Here is a 22,194-nt window from a genome sequence, read left to right as displayed (position 1 = left end):
TACTTTTTGCGTGATATTACTTTTTTAGAAATGTTTTGCTGTATTTGAGTTGTCTTGTACTGTCCTACAGGTCTTGTCATGATCCTGCCGGTCCAGCCCTGGCTGTGCGGGTGCCCGCGCGGCCGCACTGATTGGGAGGCGCACACCTGCGCCTCATGCTGGCTGATTGGCCCCAGTGTATATAGGACCATGGGGAAGATTGGTCCGGCACCAGATCGCTGCAAGTCATACCCCATTCCTGCACTTCTGTATCTCTGATCATCAACCCGTGTGTACTGACCTCCGCCTGTTCTCCGACCGACCCCGTAAGGCTGACTCCTTTGATACTCCTGCCTTCCCTGATCGATCTCCCGTGTACCGACTCCTGCATGCCCGCAGACCTGCTCTCTACGCCCGACCGCTGCTGCGTTATTCCTTAATATAGTCTGCCGACATCTAATAAATTACTTTTTATATAAAAGTACTCAGATTACAGTCACTTCGGTTAATCTACCAATACCTAGTTTTTTTTTTTCACGATAACCATGACTTAATATACTTTTAACTCCGTAGCACACTAGTTTTAAAGTTTGCAGCTCACATTTACTTTGACAAACCCAAACAACTGATGATAAAAATCCTTCCTTGCTAACAATATTTCGTCAAGATTGAAATAGGTCAGATTTACATTTGTACTTGAACGCCACATTTTGACGTCAGCGGAGCTGCCTGACACTCCCCGGTCGCCAGTCATCATCAGGTGTCAGGTGATATACTCATTTGAGATATTGACCGTCGACTATGTTCACAAAGAAAATGTCGTGCTCTTCAAGACATGATTCATAACTTCGGAATATGTGCAGGACCATGACTGAGACCTCGACTGGAAGATGTATTCAAAATGAATTTCTGTGATTGAGGAAGAGCATGGAGATCAGAAACCGGTTTTCAGCTTGTTGGGAGAGTTGTCTCACTTGTTTTAAGAAATCAAATCCAAATATGATTAAGAAAGATAACCAGAAAAAAGAACCTGACGTTGTTTTTGAAAACTCAAGCGTTGTCCGAACCGTTGAGATGAACTTGAGAACCCAAGTGGACGATGTGGAGAATCGTTTTGTTGCACTTTATGACTACTCGGCCCGCACTGAGGAGGACTTGAGTTTTAACGCGGGTGATATTTTGGAAGTTCTGCATAAAAATGCCGGAGACTGGTTGTTTGCAAAAGCACTAACTGGAGTGTCAACATCTAAAAAGGGCTATATCCCCGCAAATTATGTGGCGCCGGTGGAGAGTATCGACGCAGAACCGTGAGTAATGGATTCTACATTTCCTGAATTACAAAGCAAGGACGGCTTTTGATCATTCATAGGATGCCTATGCCCTGACAAATAATCATTTTAGTTTTAAGACACGTCCTCACACAGAGCTTTAATTTCAAAATTTTCTTTAGGCTAGCTAACAGTTGTTAAAGGTTAGTAATTTACTTTTCTGGACGTCAAAATACTAAAAAATGGCAACCCACTTCATACTTTTCTATTTCTGCACTACTCCGTGTTGGTAAGATTGCGTTAGAAATGTAATTGATTGAAATAATTTTCCCTGTTAAAAATGCACTCGTTGCACAATCTACACTAAGTACTTTTCTTAGTGATACATTACATTTATTACATTTTTATTTGGGCTTTTTTCTGCATTCAAAGTCATGCATCAACGGGACCCTTGGTTGTTAACTCCAAAAAAAAAAAAAGAAAAAGAAAAAAAGACAAATTATAAACCATACATCTAGGTTTGAGAATTAACCACCCATTTGTTCTTTATACACACTCACACACAATGCTGATCACCAAACATGATTAAAAGTAAACAAATCCATTTGCTAGAAAACTACCAGACCGTTGACCTTAATGAGAACTACACACAGTTTAGAATGTTTTTTATAACACAGCTTCGTTCAATGAAAATATAAAGACGAATGTTATAAACTCATAATATTTTATTTTCAAAGTGTTAAATATAATCCAACCTTTTCAAAATCTCTCTGGATTACATAACAATATGGTGGTTCGAAGTCCATCCATCCATTTTCCAAGCCGCTTCCTCACAAGGGTCGCAGGAATGCTGGAGCCTATTCCAGTCATATTTGGAAAAATACACGTGTCCACTTTACATGTAGTATGTGGGAATTAGTCAGCATTTGGAGTTATTTTTCAAAAGTAAATTAAATTGTCAATAATTTTAGTTGTATGTTCCTCTCAATCTAATGGATTACAAGTGCAGAAACACACACACACACACACACACACACACACACACACACACATATATATATATACACAATGGATATGATGTCATATGAACAAGTAGATATAAAGCTCGTGTAAGTTATCGGAAGTTGTGTGTTTAGCTTGATGATACAGTGAGTTTCTTTTGACTTGTCCCTTTCGGGGTCGCCACAGCGTGTCATCTCAGATGAACGCACATATGTTTGGCACAATTTTTACGCCGGATGCCCTTCCTGACACAACCCTTCTCAGGGAGTGGAGGCCCCAGCGGGATACGAACCCACAACCCCTGGTTTACCAAACCAGTGCTCTAACCACTGAGCTACGGGGCCTCATAAATATACAGTACAGATACAGTAAACTGGTTTATCCTGTTTTGTTTACATGTTCATGTTTTGGTCGCTGAAGGAATTTGTTTCTTCAGTATTTGAAGCCAATATTGTTAAACAGGAAAAACTAAAAATAATTTCCCAACACATCACACACTTCTTATTTTGAGTTTCAAAAACAGAGCGCTTAACAACAATGGTCATTTTTAAAGTGTTATGAATTGTCAGAGCACTGTAGACTACCATGTCTTTTTGTTTTTACTTAACCAATGCGCAAAATAAAAAGAATTCTGGTGAAAGTAAATTTAAAAAAAAAAAAAATCTCGGATGTTATCTTGGTTATTAATTTGTTTTTGGTGAATATACAGGATGGAACAGAAATGACATTTTTTTAAAAAACTGACAAAATAATACATGGTAGGTGCAAACATTGAGATAAATGTTTTTGTACTGAAATAACATTTGACACAATTAAGTGTGGAAAATTACATTCATTATGTTGTGTCTGTTTTCATTGCATTTCTAAAAGCGCTGATTGAAGTGGTCTTCCAGTCTTCCCAACATAGCCCTGTTGATTTGGATGACTTATTTCCACACAAATGTTTTTCAACTCATCCAGTTTATAAAGCTCATGCACGTGACGTCACAGTTTGCACGGCGCCATATTGCCGGTCAAACCTAGCTGCTTGGCAGTGCAGGAGTCGTTGAACCAGAGCAGATTTTTCAAATTGGCCCAGACCTGTTGTGGTGTTGTTTGTCACAATAGACGAGACAGTTCTTCAACGATATCATTTTATAGAATGCCAGCTGAAAAGAATGATGGATTTCGCCAATTAAACTAGATGGATGGTGCCAAACGAAATACATACGCCTGTGTACCGATCATTTCATTTCAGGTAGAAATTATTATTCTCAATCTCAAATTATCAAGAAGTATTTATAATGTCAAATTCACTCATTTGACAACAATGTGTATTTAAAAAAAAAAACAGTCTGTCACAGAGATGTTTATGGAGGTAAGTGTGTGGCAGCAATATGCTTCCATGTACAGAGGAGATAACTCCCTGTCCGAAATGTTTTTTCCAGTCATAGTTAATGAATGCGAGTTTGTGTAAAACCAGGAGTCATTTATTTAAATATTGGTATTTGTATTGAAAAAATCTGAGTGGGTCCATCACTATGTGGGATTTATTCTTGATTGAGAACAGATCCAGCAGCGAAGTATTTGTATACGTCCTGACTTTTATACGCTTTGAAGCTCTTCTGTGTAAATCTCGACGACTTATTCACCAGATACATGTGTATATCCAGTTGTCCAAGGCAAGTGGAAGCGAATTAACAGTCATATTTCTTATCGGCGAAAACATCGACTTCAGCATTAAATATGGATCCTCTATGCAAAGTGTCTCTAAGTTTTCCATGTACTTTTGTTTATTATCACCTTCTAAATGTTTAACAGTATTGGACAAAACTCTGGCTGTCATCCTTTAAGACATATTTTCGTTTCGTCTCAACGGTATTAACTTGCAACAATCGTTTGTTTGACCGGCAATATGGCGACAAACAAAAATCACGTGATTTTATGACATGGGTGCATGAGCTCTACACTGGGCATGGCCACCCAAAGGGCAGGGTTAGCAAATCCTAAACCCACGGCAGCCTCAAGGGGGAGCCAGAAATGGAGTATGAATATTATTTACAGCTGCTGAAATTAGTTTTTAACATCACCATTTTTCTGTTATATATTTCCTAAGGTGCTACTGACAATTTCACAAGGTCTTGGGAACAACCCTAGTACATACATGGAAATCAGTCACCTTTCAGCAAAATTCACTGTTCTGAACTCAAAATAGGTCATTTACATGAATCGTGGAGAGCCAATGCAGTTTTTCCTCAAGGGATCGCTGTCACCGTCATCATAGGTTGTGTCGTACTCCTTGAACGCTGGCAGTCACTGTACTTTTACTCCGTTAAACTGATCTAAGTATCGCTTAATACTTTTACCAATTATTGCTTATCCAGCAACTATTTCTTCCGTAAGAGTACGACGTCAACCTCTGCATTGGGCACTTGTTGTAATTTAAGAGCTACTGGCATCTAAGTCTAGTTTACTTATGAAAAAAGAAAAAAGTCAAATGACTTCACACAATGTCCTCTACTACTGGCCTTCCCGGGCATTGATATGAACACGGGATAAGACAGTCCGACTAATTTAGCTGATCCACTTGCACAGTAGATCACAGTTGCATTTATTAGGAAACTCATCTAGAATCATGTAGTTTATGGGTGATAATCTTAAATGTATTAAGCGATGTTAGGGATTATACCACAACACAGAATTCGCTAACTTCAAATTCAGAAATGGATAATAAAAACGGAAATATGGCACGTAATTTTTTCATGGAGAATGCCTTTGGGATTAGCCTTTGAAGTTGTTTATAATGAAAAATGAAGTGAATCAGACAATGATTTTAGTCAATTATTTTCCAGAATGATTGTGCTTGAGGAGGAGGAGACTATTCACGTGGCTCAGCTTGGGTGCAGGTGGAGATGCCGCCCAGAACAAAAAAAGCAAAGAAATTATGCAAATGTAATTTTAATCTTAAATTTATACATCAGCATGTACTTGATTGATGGAAATATTTTTCTGCATGAAGAAAATTTTATTTTCCCTTGTTGTACTCTTCAATCTTAATTTACATTATATTCAAAAACATTCTCTGCGGGGGCCTGGGTGATCCCCCCCACCCCTCCCTACAATGTTTTTTGCTGGGGAGCGTGAGGCCTTTGGTGTTTGCAAGTTGACAAGTAATGTAGACATACAAAGAAAGTAGAACAAATAAAATGAGAGCTTGTGTGTGTTTACAGGTGTTCCTTGATATAAAAGTAACTTTACATACGAGTTTTACAACATACATTCCCCAGCTAGGACAATTTTTTTTTTTTTTTTTTTTTTTTTTTTTTTTTTTTTTGCTGTCTCTTGTGAACCGGGATTTGACATAAGAATGACTGCCGGTAGATGGCGTCATGATCGTTGAGATGCTGAAACCCACAGGTTCCGCTCACCTTTTCGCGCTTCACTCTTTCCACCTGTGCACCCTGTCTTGGTGGCATCTGCTAAGGAAAGCGATGAGAAGAGGATGATGTTGATGGAATTAAAGTGCAAAATAATGGAAAACACGAACAGGGCATACAAGTGAGCCACTTGACAAAGAGGTATGGCCGTTCTATGTCCACCATATTGTAAAGGCCTCGGCAATGAGGAAAAAATTGTCACAAGTGGCCTTTTGTCACTTTTTATTCAACACTTCGGTAGCACACATCGAACGCTCTACTTTACACCGCCCCCCCCCTCCACTCTAAAAGGGATCCACTCAAAATTACAGCTACTGTATTTCAATATGTGCGATTCTCAAGCAGAAGGAATCCCTCAAGGCGATAATGCTAGCCAAGGGGGTGAAAATTATTTAAAAGCTACAGAGCTGAGGAGGAGGTGACGACGGAGGATTTAAAGTAGCTACAGCTATAGCAGCATAAATGGTGTCTTCAGCCCTGATGCACTTTCTGTATCTTGGTTTGTTTGGCCCAAAAGAGCTGTTCTCCCACTGGCTATGATGTATCATCTTCCTGGCATCACATCCCTCCATTTGTGAGGATGACGTCAATCTTTACCCATGATGAACTTCCTGTATCTTTGTCACCGAATCCATTGTCATACGCTAGCGCACACATACTGTACAACTTTGTGAATTTAATTTTCTGTTTTCACCATGGGTCCCAAGAAATTGATGGTCAGTGTCAATGAGAAGAAGAGTTGTTTTGTCCATCAAAATAAAGCAAGAAATCATAGATATTTGAAAAGGCATGCAGCTGACTGACATCAACAAAGAATATGCACCCACCATTTTTAATGACCTACTGAAGAAGGATGGCGGCGAGGGAACTTCAGAACAGGAGCCACTTCCATCGTGTGGGTGGTTTGAAAAATTCAAGAGGAGGTCTGAAGTTCACTCTGTTGTTCGACTTGACAAGGCAGAGAGTGCAGACCAGAAGGCGGCAAAAAATGTTTTGAAATTCGAACAATTGGCATTGGAAGAAAGCTACGCTCCACAGCAAGTTTTCAATCGTGACTAGACTGGCCTATTTTGGAAAAAGATACCTCATCGTACATTTATACCAGGAGAGGAGAAGAAACTGCCAAGCCACAAGTTGTGTGCGTGCCTCCTCCTCCATCTCCCTTAATGCCTTTTGCTTGTTACTCAGCCTTCTCTTCGCATCCTTACTCAACACCAAAAATAAATTAGCCTACTTTTTAAAAATTCTTTACATCATGTACACTTTGCTTATTTTTAAGGTAAATGAACATCTATATTTTTTTTCTTATTCTTTATATTATGTCCACTTTGAATACTTTTTTTTTGTGTTGGTAGCTTGGAACAGATTAGGCTACATGTAAAATGCATTTCTACTTACAAAAAAATTCAAGTTACAAAATGACTTCTGTAATGGATTGATTTTGTAAGTAGATTCCTACTGTACTGTAATATCTAATTATGAGTGTAGCCCTTTAAGAGCAGAGGGGGCCAGTGTAAGGTAAACTAGGCGGGAGAGTGAGTGTGGCTAAGCAGCAACTCGCTGTTAGATGGAGTTCGGTGTGCTTCCAAAGTGTTCAATACAAAGCGACTAAAAGAACCCAGTGTTGTCTTCCTTTTTTACACTACATATGTGAATTTTGCCATTGACCTGCAAGAGCGGAGGTAGAAGCACACAGGTGGATTATATTTTGTTCAGATGATATAATCTGAAGGAGGTTACTGACTGTAAAGTAGTGGTAGGGGAGAGTGTAGCTCGACAGCATCGGATGGTGGTGTGTAGGATAACTCTGGTGATGGGTCGGAAGATTAAGAAGACAAAGGGAGAGCAGAAAACCATGTGGAGGAAGTTGAGAAAGGAAGAATGTTGTGTGGCCTTTTGGAAAGAGGTGAGACAGGCTCTTGGCGGACAGGAGGAGCTCCCGGAAGACTGGACTACTACAGCCGAGGTGATCAGAGAGACAGGCAGGAGAGTGCTTGGTGTGTCTTCTGGTCGGGAAGGTGAGAAGGAGACTTGGTGGCGGAACCTCAAAATACAGGAAGTCATCCAAGGAAAGAGGTTAGTAAAGAAAACATGGGACACTGAGTGGACTGAGGAGAGGAGAGGCGTAAGGAATACATTGAGATGGGACAAAGGTAGAGGTGGCGCAAGCTAAACAAGAGGCATATGATGACATGTACACCAGGTTGGACATGAACAAAGGAGAAAAGGATCTCTACTGGTTGGCCAGACAGAGCGATAGAGATGGGAAGGATGTGCAGTAGGTATGATTAAGGACAGAGATGGAAATGTGTTCATTGGTGTCAGTAGTGTGTTAAACAGATGGAAAGAGTACTTTGAGAAGTTTATGAATGAAGAAAATGAGAGAGAAGGAAGAGTGGAAGATGTAAGTGTGAAAGACCAAGAAGTGGCAATGATTAGTAAGGTAAATTAGAAAGTTACTCCAAAGGATGAAAAATGGAAAGGCAGGTGGTACTGATGACATATCTGTGGAGGTATGAAAGCAATTTGGAGAGGTGGCTGTGACGTTTTTGACCAACCTATTCAACAGAATACTACCAGGCAAGAAGATGCCTGAGGAATGAAGGAAAAGTGCACTAGTTCCCATTTTTAAGAGCAAAGGTGATGCGCAGGGCTGTGGGAACTATAAAGGAATAAAGTTGATGAGCCACACAATGAAGTTATGCGAAAAAGTAGTGGCAGCTCGACTCAGGACAGAAGTTAGTATCTGCGAGCAACAGTATGGTTTTATGCTTAGAGTATCACAGATGCATTATTTGCCTTGAGGATGCTAGTGGAAAAGTACAGTGAAGGTCAGAAGGAGCTACAATGTGTCTTTGTGGATCTAGAGAAAGTGACAGAGTGCCAAGAGAGGAACTATGGTACTGCATGCATAAGTCTGGTGTGGCGGAGAAATATGTAAGAATAAAATAGTACAGGACATGTATGAGGGCAGCAGAACAGTGGTGAGGGCTTCCGTAGATGTGACAGAAGAATTTGAAGTAGAGGTGGGACTGCATCAAGGATCAGCTCTGACCCCCTTTCTGTTTGCTGTGGTAATGGATAGGCTGACAGATGAGGTTAGACTGGAGTCACCTTGGACCATGATGTCCCCAGATATTATGATATGCAATGAAAGCGAAGAACAATTGGTTGATGGATGTTGTGAGGGAAGACATGAGGGCAGTGCGTGTTGGAGAGGAAAATGCAGGATTAGATGGAAAACTATGACATGCTGTGGCGAACCCTCACAGGACAAGCCAAAGGGAGAAGTGAATTGAGCCACTGGACGTAGCAGCCAGTCATCCCTCATTTATTGAGTCACGTTGCAAAATGGCACAAACTGAATACAGTTTTTTTTTTTTTTTTTTTTTTTTTTTTTTTTTTTTTTTTTGGGGTGTGGGGTGTTCTGTGCCCAACACAGAATCTTTATCCACAGAGACTAGCATCAGCATTGGGGAATTGCGGATGTGCGCAGCTTAGAGGGAACATTTGTTTGGATCATCATTATGCTGGAATGTCCACCCTCATTTCAGTTTCATCATCCTCATAGATGACACCAGATATTTGTCAGTATAATTGTGAATTCATCCTTCCTTCAATAATGTAATAATAACCCTTCAATATAATATCAGTACCATTTGTTGAAAAGACGTTCCAGACCATCATCTTCCCTGAATTCACATTCTCCACATGATAAAAATGATGGAATGCTGATGTGAACAGCATTTAGGTTTGTGGGGTTTTTTTTTTTCGCTGCAGCTGGATCATGTCTGCCTGTATCAATCATCAATAAGAGGAAGACTGAATCAAATAATTTTATAATGTTCAACAATTCTCCCCCCTCTCTAGAAATAAAATTTTGTGTTCTATGCAGCAGTCGATTTTTCATACCTTTTTTCATACTGTAAAAAAAACTATGCCGTGTTATTCTCATTTCAGATGTCAAAAAGGTTTTATGGCTTCCAGTGTTTCTTTTTTCTTAAAAATTGGGATATCATATAAATGGCTTTGTTTCTGACCAACGACTCCAGTCATTCGCAATGTTGTGCAGCAAAGGATAAAATGGGAAACATTAATGGTGTATATATGGTTTTAAATAATTCTCAAACACAAGCATTTAAAGATATTCAGTTGTCAGGAATATACAAAAATAGACATCAGAAGACTCGTGTAATCAAAACAACTGAACCGCATTTAGACCTGTATGTGGTAGGACAGTCTGGGGGGGCAGTTTATTAGCTTTGCCTGACTAAACATGTCATAACTACTCTTCTGTGTTCACCGTCTGCACTACAATGTGTAGGTGGTATTTTCCAGAGACAAAAAGGCTGGATGCAGAGAAGATGCTTTTATCAGGAAAAAACCAACAAGGATCCTTCCTAATTAGAAACTGTGAAAGCCAGAGAGGGGAGCTGTCCCTCTCAGGTAAGGAACAATTACATTGATTTCATTTTTTTTCCTCCCTGAATCATTGTAATACCTGTTGCACATTTTTCTTCAAAATTTATGCTGCTATTCAGTGTGGTACACAATATAAGGAAGAGATAAAATATGTAAGAAATGTTGATGAATTGATTCAAATCAATTGAATAAGAGAATAACACAACAAAGCAAGCTAAAAATGGACAACTTAAAATAGTTAAAACAAAAGGCTGACAAACCACTAAAACCAGAGTCAAAAAAGTGCTTATTGAAAAGTGATTTTAAAGTGCTCCAGTGTTGATGTTGAGGAGGACATCATGGTTCTCGCTGAAGCATGGGCAGGATACAGGTATTATTTTTTTAACGATAGCCATATCATAATTTGAAACTCTATTAACTGGAAAAGATCAAGGGTAAGTACAGGTATAAATGGATGTAAAAATAAGCACAGACGTGTTTGAACCCATGTTGTCATGGACTTTGGATATCATAAGTCTGAGAAGTCGTTTTGGTGCACTGTAAGTCTCTGGGAGTGTTGGGAATTAACTTTAATAAGTTAAACTAATACAGTCATGATCATGTTAATTTGCTTACGTGTAAGCGATTTAAAAGTCGTGGAACACACAACACAATTAACTTATGCCACCCTGCCGAAAAGTCACAAATAATTTTATGCACCGTGCTGAGTGTGGCAGGTCATAGGTTTTTGGAACAAGCACTTGGCCCTCACTTGCTTTACTTGTTCACATCACGGGTCTCCGTGGGACTCCTGAGACAGCTGATGGGTACTGGTTGGCCAAACAGAATGCAACTTTGGTGGTCGCTGAGGCAAAAACCCGGGCATGGGGGGAGTTTGGTGACCTCATGGACAATGACTTCAAGACTGCTTCGAGCACTGTGTATAGTGAGGATAAGGCGCTGGTGACCTTGACTCGAAGAGTTGTAAGTCGGTTGGGAAAATACTTCGAAAAGTTCCTTAATTCCTCTGACATGCCTTCTCAAAAGGAAGCAGATTCTAGGTTCTCTGAAGTGGGCTCTCCTTTCTCTGGTGTTAAGGTCACCGAGGTGGTTAAAAAGCTCTTTAGTCCCTGGGGGTGGACGCGATTCGCCCAGAATTCCTAAAGGCTCTGGATGTTGTGGGGCTGTCCCGGTTGACACGCCTCTGCAACATAGCGTAGACATTGGGGACATTGCCTCTGGATTTCCAGACTAGGGTGGTAGTCCCCCTTTTAAAGAAGGGGGACTGGAGGGTATGTTCCAACTACAAGGGCATCACACTCCTCAGCCTCCTTGGTAAGGTTTATTCAGGGGTGCTGTTGAAGAGGGTCAGTCAGGAAGTTTAACCTGAGATTCATGAGGAGCAATGTGATTTTCATCCTGACCATGGAAGAGTGGACCAGTGCCACACCCTCGGTAGGATCCTCAAGGGTGTATGGGAGTTCACCCAACCAGTCTACAAGCATTTTGTGGAATTAGAGGAGGCGTTTGACTGTGTCCTTCTCAGACTCCTGTGGGGGGACCTTCAGGAGTATTGGGTACCGAACCCTCTGTTATAGGCTGTTTGGTCCGTGTATGACCAGTGCCAGAGTTCGATTCACATCGCCAGCTGTAAGTCGGACTTGTTTCTAGTGAGAGTTGGACTCCGCTAAGGCTGCCCTTTGTAACTGATTCTGGTCATAACCTTTATGGATAGAATCTCCAGGCGCAGTCAAGGCAAAGAGGGAGTCTGATTTGGTGGCCTCGATATTGCTTCCTTGTTTTTTTCAAATGATGTGATTTTGTTGCCTTCATCAGTCCGTGATCTCCAACTCTCACTGGAGTGTTTCGCATCAGAGTGTGAAGCGGCTTGGATAATAATGAGCTTCTCCAAATCTGAGACCATGGTCCTCAGTCGAAAAAGGTTGGCGTGCGTTCTTCGAGTGCGGAATGAGATTCTGCCCAAAGTGGAGAAGCTCAAGTATCTTGGGGTCTTGTTCATGAGTGAGGGAAGAATGGAAGGGGAAATTCCCAGGCTGATTGGTGCAGTTGTGTAGACTTTGTATCGGTCCATTGTGGTAAAGGAGCTTAGCCGAAAGGTGAAGCTCTCAATTTACCAGTCGATCTATTTTCCTCCACATGCCTATGGTCATGAGCAGTGGGTTGTGACTGAAAGAAAGGGATCCCAGATATGAGTGGCCAAAATTAGCGTCCAGGGTATCTCTTAGAGATAGGGTGAGAAGCATGGTCATCCGGGAGGGTCTCAAGAGTAGAGCTACTGCTCCTCCACATTGAGAGAAGCCAGTTGAATTGGCTGGGGCATCTGATTCGTATGCCTCCCTGACCATTCCCTGGTGAGGTGTTCCCAGCACGTCCCACTGGAAAGAGCTCCCAGGAATGACCCAGAACATGCTGGAGGGACTAAGTCTGTTGGCTGGGCTGGAAACGCCTTGGGATCCCCCCGGAAGAGCTGGATGCAGTGGCCGGCCGGGGAAAGGGAAGTATGGATATCCCTGCTAAAGCATGACCGGACCCAGAAAAGCAGTAGAACAGGGGTGCTCAATGCGTTGAGACACTCTTGGTCGATCGCGGGACGACGTGCCAAACAAAAAAAAAAAAAAGACGTCAGCCAATGTTCCCTCTAAACTTCCCACATGCGCAATTATGCACTGCTGATGCAGTCTCTTCGCATATATTCTGCATTGCGCGCAAAAAAAAATTCTAATGCAAATTGAAAGTATAACATACAGCTCTTCGGTTTGTGGCATTTTGCAATGTCATTCAATGAGTGAGGAATCACTGGTTATTACATCCAATTCACATACGTAATGTAAAAAAAAGAAGAAGCCACTGGTTTCTTTCAGGTATCACACTGAACTTTCTTTAACAAGGACCCACTGATCTTAAAAAAAAAAAAAAAAAAAAAAAAGACTGGATAGCCCATACACATCGAGAGGTGTGTCGATTAGTTGAAGCCAGTTGGCCGCCATCTTGGTACTCCCAAAACGTGTGGAGTACACGGTTTGCACAGGTTGGATTATGGCGGGGCTTTTCTCAAAGTTTGGCATGTAGAATTAAAACTGGTCATATGAGTTTGAAATTTTTTCAGTTCTGGTTACATTAAGGATGTTTAATTTGATTTGGTAAGCCAAAGATGGCTAAGTGCAAAGGAAAGACATGGAACACTGTGACTACAAAGAAACCTTGCATATTACTTAGAGCTCGATTTCCGTGACATGTTAACTTTTCCCAAAATACACTGTCAAACACTTTTATCATAACATAGCAAAAAAGTAAGCATTTTTTGTCATAAAATTACATTTTAAGTCAATCAGTTAGATTTATTTTTGGAAAGAAGGACTCGCAATGGGAAAATGCATGCTAAACGCATTATTCATTTATTGTCTCTGCGGCGCCCTATATGAGACAGAAAATTTAAACTTGTTTCCTCGCATTTGAAAATCAAATTCAATTTGCAAAGTTCTGTGTTATGAAATTCATCAAAAATTTCACAGAAAATGTGTTTTCTTGGTTATCCACTGATGAAGTTTGGGAAAATATTCACATCACTTTTTCGTGAAAAAACGTCTGCCGATAAAGGTGAAGCAAAGAGTGAACAGTGAACAACAACAACCATAAACAAAACTTTGTTCAAGTGAGTTAAGCTCATCAGAAAATAAAAAACCCTTTACAAACAAATTTTAACAGTGTCAAAGTGAATCTTTCTAACTTACCTGTGGAAATTTTTCTCACAGCAATGAAACTAGCGATTAATGCATTCAATTGCTGTCGCTGCACAGGTTGGCAATGTTTTTTTTTTTTTTTTTGATCAGTGGGTCCGCCACACACTCTTTTTCCTAGTTTACCTTACACACACACACACACACATACGCTCTTAAAGACGTACACTCATAATTACAAATGTTACAGTACTTACGTAGCCCATCAATGTGTTTTATAATGACAGCGTCCACCTTTGCTGCTTTAGTTAGCAACGCAGTCTGTGCAACATAGCACAAAGACGAGCTAGAGATGCTGCTTATATTTACTTTCGATATTAATGGAGAAAGTTAAAAAAGGAATGCTGTTTTAAGATGCAATGACTGTCGGAGTATGTGAATAATCAAAGAAAAAGTGGTTAAACTGGATGAGATCTTCTCTCTGGTCTGAAGCCAAGAAAGTGAAAGGGCAGGATGAGATGGAGTGTAATTTTAAAATTTCACCTTGGCACAGTCTGATCCAGGATGAAAGCACAGACAATACAGTGCACAAGAAGCTAATTCTGTATTTTAAATATAGGATGCAACATAACATTAACCTTAAAACGGTTTGGGAGCCTCATCATCACCCCTCTGTCAGTAGCTCGTGAGAGGCTGGCTGCTTAAAAAGTAGGTCTTGGAGTAAAAAAGTCTGGGCACTCCTGCAGTAGAACATGGATGGATACAATTCCTCTATGCAGTCAACATAGATGTGTGTCATTGACATTATGAGCATCAATGTACATGGTTATTTTGGACAATTTATCAAATTATGGACATTTATCAACAGTGTAGCAGAATAGTCAGTTGGGCAATATAGACAGTGCCACAAGGGCAAAGCATAAAGCTGTCTGGCTAACCTGTAGAGATCCTTTTCTCCTTCTTTCGCGTCCAACCTGGTGTACGTCGTCATAAGCCTCTTATTTAGCCTTCACCACCTCTACCTCCCACCTTCACCACCCTGCATTGTATCTCAATATCCATCCATCCATCCCCGCTTATCCTCACAAGGGTCACGTGGAGTGCTAGAGCCTATCCCAGCTGTCAATGGGCTGGAGGCAGGGTACACCCTGAACTGGTTGCCAGCCAATCGCAGGGCACATAGAGACAATGAGCCGCACTCACAATCACACCTACGAACAATTCAGAGTGTCCAATAAATGTTGCATATTTTTGTGATGTGGGAGGAAACCGGAGTGCTTGGAGAAAACCCACGCAGGCACAGGGAGAACATGTAAACTCCACACAGGCTGGTCCAGGATCGAACCTGAGATGTCAGAACTGTGAAGCCAATGCTTTCCAGCTTCTCCACTGTGCCGCCCATTTCAATGTATTCCTCTTCTTAAAATATTTTGTTTGGTCCTTTATTTTCTTTTAAGAATTGTACACATCTTACAAATTCTGTCGGGGTAATCAATTATCCGAGCACAACTGTTTTCACATTCATTAAATAAATGTAGGGCGATGAATTTCAAAATAAGAGGAAGTAAATATGTATTGTGTTCAAATAAAGTACTTCAATAATTCTTTGAAAAATAAAATACAGATACTTCGTTTTGATAATATAGGTAGTACCAAAATCATGCATTGTAAAAATGCATTATGCATAAGTTGAAGGGTTTTGCAGAATTATGAGGTCCACTGTGGGGGTGCGTATCATACATAGATGACATTTTACACGAGACATTGCAGTGATTTTGGGGCGCTCTGGGTGTTGTGTTCTGAGATTGCGATATAATGTAATACGATTCCTATGGTTGACGAGGCAAGGAAGGATGTACGGCAGCTGTTGCAGTGTTTGTATCATTTTAATCAATGACGCCAATGAATTTGCGATGTACATTTTCCCAGCATTTTAAATTGGCAATTGAACATTTTTTTGTTTTGTTTGGGGATGAAAAATTCATTCCAAAGAAAATTGACCAATTATTCAAAAATTGCTTATTTTTGGAATTGGTTGGCAGTTTCATTTTCATGAATAAAACACACATAAAATCAACTTTTTGGGTGAATTTTGAATCATTAAGACCCCATACCTGTGAGGTATATGGAAAATATGTGATGATGACTAGAAGATGTTTTGTCTTTCAGTGTTGGACAATGGCAGGGTGAAGCATTATAAGTTAAGAAAAACAGAACATGGTTTCTACTATGTCTCAAAGACCAGAGTATTTGAAACACTGAAAAAGTTAGTGCATCACTACTCAACACAAGCAGATGGCCTGTGTGTCCGTCTAGGAGAACCTTGCAAAAAGGTATGCTTTAGGTAGTTACATATTTTAGGTACATTTGTGCATTATTTTTAAAAAAATTCATAGTGAATACACTGAAGGAGAAGTAACAATTTCTAACATTTAAACCTAAATAAACAAACTCCCAAATATCTGCTTCTGTTTGTGTAGATTGAGGCTCCGCAAACTCATGGCCTATCCTATAACACTGTGGACCAATGGGAGATTGACCGCAATTCCATCAAGCTCCTACATAAACTGGGTGCAGGTCAGTTTGGAGAAGTTTATGAGGGCCTATGGAATGACACCACCGCTGTTGCAGTGAAGACACTCAAACCTGGTAATGCAAATAATGTTCAAAATTTCTTTTTGTGGAGAGGGGAATGTTTTTATGCAATCACTTAGAGCAGTGGTTTTCAAACTGGGGTCCGGTCCCACTAATAGCATTATGACACAGGGGCGCGGGGGTACAATGAACACTTTTCATTAAGTTACACTTAGCAGATGGAGCTAATTTTTACTACCTTGCAGACAAGCCCACACCATCCACTGAAATGACTGCAGGAATTGAAGACATTAAATTTTAGCAGAAAAAAAAAATGTTTGTTGTTCTTGGTGGCTTGTTAAACTTGCCAGTGTACTTTTTCAACTGTAAAAGTGGCCACTGCAGTGATTATTGGAGTTATGTTTGTTCATGTTGTTATTAATTTTCCCAAGGAATAATGCTTGCAAGAAAAGCCTATGTAGATTTATTGCGTGTGTGTGTCACTGCTACCACAAAAGGAACATGCCATTCCTGACTAGAGTCCTCACTTAACACTGCGCATGCAAAAACTGTTGTAGGTACATGATTTCATTTTCTCATCTTTTTGAGAGTTTGTGCTTTGTCTTTGCTTTTTTCACTCCCCTCTAGTAACCTTGTTTCATTCAACCAATTTACAATAAATATCCATGAAAATACTATGAAACCACAGTGGCATTTTAGAAATTCACTCTGAACAATAAAACGAGACACACACTAAAAGGACACATTAAACCCTTTTTTCACATCTTGTATTTTATTTGCATGAAAATATGAAAGTGGTTTTCCAGTTTCATCACGCAGGCTCAGCCACATCAGTCTCTCAAATTGCACTTTACGACACTGGAAAAAACGGAAGTTTTATCATCAGTTGTACATGTTTAAATCTGGTAAACTGACGTAATTTCCCCCCTTCTCTATAAAATACAATTATTCTCTAACTGCTTGATGTGAGTCAAATAAAGAGGAGATTTATTGAGAGAAGTAATGCACCCCTATGGGGGCGCAACCCAGTGCAATCTGTAGGCCGGTCCCAAGCCCGGATAAATGCAGAGGGTTACGTCCAGAAGGGGTTCTGTTGTAAAACTTTGCCAAACAAATATGAGTGTTCATCTAAAGCAGGGGTGCCTAATGCATCAATTCCGATTTACCAGTCAATCGTCGAGGCAGTTTTGGTCAACCTCGTGCCCCCCCCCTCGACCACCCCCGCCCCAAAAAAAAGACGTCAGCAAATCATTAATCTTGTCGCTTGATTTAGGTGTGGCCAATATGTCTCTCGTGCATGTCGATTAATTGACAGTCGGTTTGACCAAACCTGGGCTCTTTTGTGCATGTGCACATAAAGGGACTTTCAAGCAAGCTAGCTTCCTATTTACTGTCTCTTGCTTTCTCCACATCACTCGATTTTCCCCCCGCATACTCACACCGCACGGTGGCAATACACTTAGTACCAGAAAAGCTCAGAAGCGGGTTGACATTATGAAGAGAGGTTCCTATATTGTGCATCAAAGAGAGGAAGTGTAAAGGCAGTATGGCTCGAAGTTTAGGGGTGGCGTTTAAATGATTTTACCCTCCATGGTAAAATAGGGAGTTCTTTTTAAGAATCAGTTTACCATTTCTTGGTGTAATGTGTTGAATTCAAGTTTAAGGCTCTGTGTGGCATCCAAGGTTGCCTTTCTTTCTGCGCTAGAGCGTGTCATGCTGTAACAGGTGACCCTTCCCCAAACTGTTCACCAAAATTAGAACCTAAAAGGTGTAAACTAATTGAAGCACATTTGTCCTCGCCAATACACTGGAAAAAATATCTGAACATTTTATTCCTGCCACTGACTGAGACTTTTAATTTTACCACTTGATACTTATTGTAATTCATTAACAGTATATTAACTCTTTTGTCTCAAGTCTTTTTGGGTTCTCTCACAAGGTACCATGGACGCTGAAGACTTTTTAAGAGAGGCTCAAATTATGAAGAGACTGAGGCATGCCAAACTAATCCAACTTTATGCCGTGTGCACCATGGAAGAGCCTATCTACATTATCACAGAGCTGATGAAGAACGGGAGTTTGCTCGAATACCTCCAAAGTACATGCTTGTTTTTATATTCTCAATACAATACATTTTATTCATTCTTTCTTCAATATTAACAAGAATTGTTGTACAGTGATTGACGTTCTAGAACTATATTCATCAGTTCCTTTTTTTTAATCAGTTAGTGTGAAAGATTGCTGTAGATCACACCATAGCATCACTTTGGATTTGAGATCAGCGCAGCTTTTGATTACTGTACATGATAAAAATTCAAGGGTGAATCTTGGCTCGTTATGGTGATTATGAGGGAGAAGTGCCATCGTGGAATTCTGACAAGTTTTGCCACCTTGCACTCAAAGATACCTTGTCGCGTATGGTATAAAGAGAATGTGTTGCAATAGGTACTGGAAAGCATCTTGTGATTCTGACAAAAGATTGCAGTTCATGGAGTGAATAATGAAAGCCATGTATAAAACCTGCTGATGTTCAACTTGATCCACGTGACGAGTCAGTGTCGCTCACAGCATCAAAAGCCCTTTCTCTATTGTTTTTGTTGTTTTCTATGTTGAGGTCAAAAACAAAACAACAAAAAAAAAACTTTCAATGTCACTATTCTGCTTGTTTCTTTTGACAAAAATCTTGTTTTGGTCAGACACTAGTGTTTTTGGTGGAGCTAGCCCATTTTCAGCTGCTGTTAATTTAAAAAAAACTTATGTTGAAAAATGTCTTCTCTTTCTTTTGGTCGGGTTGGTGCTTATTGTCAGACAACAATAATTGCTCCAATATGGCTTGCAACATGAGGAACTGCTTTGAAAACGGCAGGCCAGAAATGACAAAATATTGCTGTGAGATCTAGTTATGTAATTTATTGTTGTACAACGTAAAAACGTTGAAACATTTATTGTACGATATAACCACCCGTTTCATTTTTGTGTGTGTGTGTGTGTGTGTGTGTGTGTGTGTGTGTGTGTGTGTGTGTGTGTGTGTGTGTATTCGGTGTATTGGGTTAGCCATGGTGCTACACAGAGTTCAATACACAATCTTTGCAGTGTGCATATGTAATGGATGCAAGTTCACACAGTGGAAAAGTGGCGCATATTAAACCTCACTCCTCGGCAGTCTAAAAACTAAAGCAACCCATTAGTTAGCAAACTCTGCTCTCATGGGGAATACTGTAGTAACATTAGTTCAACCCTCAGGCAGGATTTTGCCAAACTATGTCGGACTAGCGCTCCAAGCAATTTTTTTGTAACAGACGCTACAATCACATTTTTTATTTTTTTTTTATTTTTCCTTTGAAAATGGAAGAGAAAATTATGATTAAGTCATGAATTTTTCAGGAAAATAGTTGATAAAAATAATTGAAATATAAAATTACCTGGATAAAATTTTGTCCATATAACACAAATTGCACAATTACAAAATAACCCTAAAGCACAAATATATCGCTTAGTGGAAAACATCTTAGCTTTTTATTACACATTTTGATTTCTTTCAGTTGCGTGAAAGACGAGAGGTAAAAAAATTCCAAGATATTTAATGTTCAGACTGTTGAACTTTTTTTTGATCAATCAATCAATTTTTATGGCTGTAACAGATTCCAAAAAATCAGAGTAGAGAACTGTCACCCTAACCCTAACCCATGTCATGAACGTCAAAGGAAATGCTACTCGATATGAAGAAAGTGTATGTAAACTTTTGATTCTGAAAAAATTATATGAAATTATCAAGAAAATTATCTCATTATTGTGGCATTTAACATCATTCTGACTGACCTGAAACCGGAGAGGAAAACATAAAATGCTTTTGCAGTATGTGTGTAGTGAGGGAGAGAGTGACCTGGTCCCTAGTAATATTACGTTTTTACATACTTTAATTTACTTTTCCTTTTCACAGACCTGCCAAGATATGGGATGAAAATGAACATCACTAATCTTAGAGATTTTTAGCTGTGGTGGAAAATTTAGAACCACCTTTTATGTATTCTGCAACCCACTGGAGCCCGCTCTCGTTTTGTAGTCACATTATTTTATACTGTTGTTGACTAGGGCAAAGAGATGTGTTCTGCTACTTTGTCTTTGGATTAATTGAAAAAATGTATACAAATGGCAAGCGATTATATGGGGGGCACAAACCCGCCACAGCTCTGCACATTGACTGACTTATGTTGTGTTCCAATAATTGCAGAGGACAAAGGTACCAAACTACACCTCCCTGACCAGATTGAGATGGCTGCTCAGGTGGCATCTGGTATGGCTTTTCTGGAGGTGCAAAATTACATTCACAGAGATCTTGCTGCCAGGAATGTGCTGGTAGGGGAGAACAACATCTGTAAAGTGGCGGATTTTGGCCTCGCAAGGGTATTTCAGGTATGTCTCACATTTGTGTATGATGTATGAAGAATTTTAAGTGTAAGTGCAAAAAGCTTTAGTTGTAGTTTTTGCTTTGGAACCAGAGGAGATAACAATCAGGGCCAACAATGGATTTGTAGGAATTGGCTCATTTTAGCGAATACATGTCTATCTCTGTCTTTTTCTCTCTTGATAGATAGATAGCTAGATAGATAGATCCATCCATCCATCCATTTTCTGAGCCACTTCTCCTCACGAGGGTCGTGGGGTGCTAGAGACAATCGCAGCTGTCATCAAGAGGAGGCAGGGTACACTCTGAGCTTGTTGCCAGCCAATCACAGGGCACATGGAATGGAGACAGACAACAGTTGCAATCACATCTAGGGGCAATTTAGAGTCTCAAAATAATACAGATTTTTGGGATGTGGGAAGAAACCGGGTTGCCCAGAGAAAACCCACACAGGCATGGGAGAACATGCAAACTCCACACAGGCGAGGTTGGAATTTAAACCCCGGACCTCAGAACTGTGAGGCCAACGCTCTACAGCTGTTCCACCGTGCCGCCCAGCCAGGTCTTCACTATTCGTGGTCTGGCGTATGGGGAGAATTTAAACTCTCTGGAACACATCAATACTTGTGGAAAAAAGCAAAGCGGCCCTCTCCACAAAATACAAATCCTTACTGTCTGTGTGCGTTCTCTGAAAATATGTGGAAGTATTTTGATTGTGTGATGTTATTTGAATTTTGTATAAAATCTGGTATGTATACAGACTGACAACGTGTACGAGGCAAGAGAAGGGACCAAATTCCCGGTGAAATGGACTGCTCCAGAGGCTATTCACAACAACATTTTCACAATAAAATCAGATGTCTGGTCATTCGGTATTCTGTTGTATGAGATCATGACATTTGGTAAAATGCCTTATCCAGGTAAGACCAGGTTTCACAAAATAAAACCAGATTCGAGAAATTGTACCTATTTGCATGTTTTCATTTTTCTCTGGTTAACTGAATTTTTGTCCTTTTTCTTCCCAAAGACATGACAAACTACCAGGTTGTCCAGCGAGTTCCACAAGGCTACAGAATGCCATGCCCCCCCAACTGCCCCAATATCATGTATGGCATAATGATGGACTGTTGGAATGAGAATGAACACGACCGGCCCACATTTGAAACCTTGCAGTGGAAGTTGGAGGACTTCTTTGACCTGAACGCTACTTCCTATGATGACGCTGGCCACTATTAGCACACTGATCATGTGAATGCAACTCTTGTATCATAAGAAAAAAGGAAAAACACACTTGGCTCCATCCATGCCTTTGTGATGTATTTTGAAAGTCACAATTAAATTTAGAAGTTGATTGACTTTTGGATGTAATTGAAAACACTTGACACCTTTGAAAGAAGCGATCGTGTTGTCCTGGTTTTGCCATCAGAATG

At 40.1% G+C, this 22,194-nt stretch overlaps 1 protein-coding gene across 1 annotated transcript; it reads left to right on the top strand.

Moving 5' to 3' along the window:
• The first annotated feature begins 752 nt into the window (after window positions 1-752).
• On the top strand, window positions 753-22,052 carry frk (fyn-related Src family tyrosine kinase). The gene is made up of 8 exons (XM_061812438.1): window positions 753-1,286; window positions 9,990-10,111; window positions 15,934-16,097; window positions 16,245-16,413; window positions 18,299-18,457; window positions 20,591-20,772; window positions 21,525-21,684; window positions 21,792-22,052. The coding sequence occupies exons 1-8, from the start codon at window positions 907-909 to the stop codon at window positions 21,998-22,000; spliced, it is 1,545 nt and encodes a 514-aa protein (XP_061668422.1). The 5' UTR covers window positions 753-906; the 3' UTR covers window positions 22,001-22,052.
• The last annotated feature ends 142 nt before the right edge of the window (window positions 22,053-22,194 follow it).

Source organism: Syngnathoides biaculeatus, chromosome 23, assembly GCF_019802595.1.
Source record: "Syngnathoides biaculeatus isolate LvHL_M chromosome 23, ASM1980259v1, whole genome shotgun sequence".
Lineage (NCBI taxonomy): Eukaryota > Metazoa > Chordata > Actinopteri > Syngnathiformes > Syngnathidae > Syngnathoides > Syngnathoides biaculeatus.
The sequence above is the reverse complement of the archived record's forward strand: the minus strand, read 5'-3'. Positions and strand labels throughout refer to the sequence as shown.

What these genes read in the sequence shown, in the direction of transcription:
- frk (XM_061812438.1), top strand. Translation starts at nt 907, where the DNA reads ATGGAGATCAGAAACCGGTTTTCAGCTTGTTGGGAGAGTTGTCTCACT. An exon ending in GAGAGTATCGACGCAGAACC is followed by an intron (nt 1,287 to 9,989) that starts GTGAGTAATGGA and finishes TACAATGTGTAG; the next exon opens with GTGGTATTTTCCAGAGACAA. An exon ending in TTTGCTCGAATACCTCCAAA is followed by an intron (nt 18,458 to 20,590) that starts GTACATGCTTGT and finishes CAATAATTGCAG; the next exon opens with AGGACAAAGGTACCAAACTA.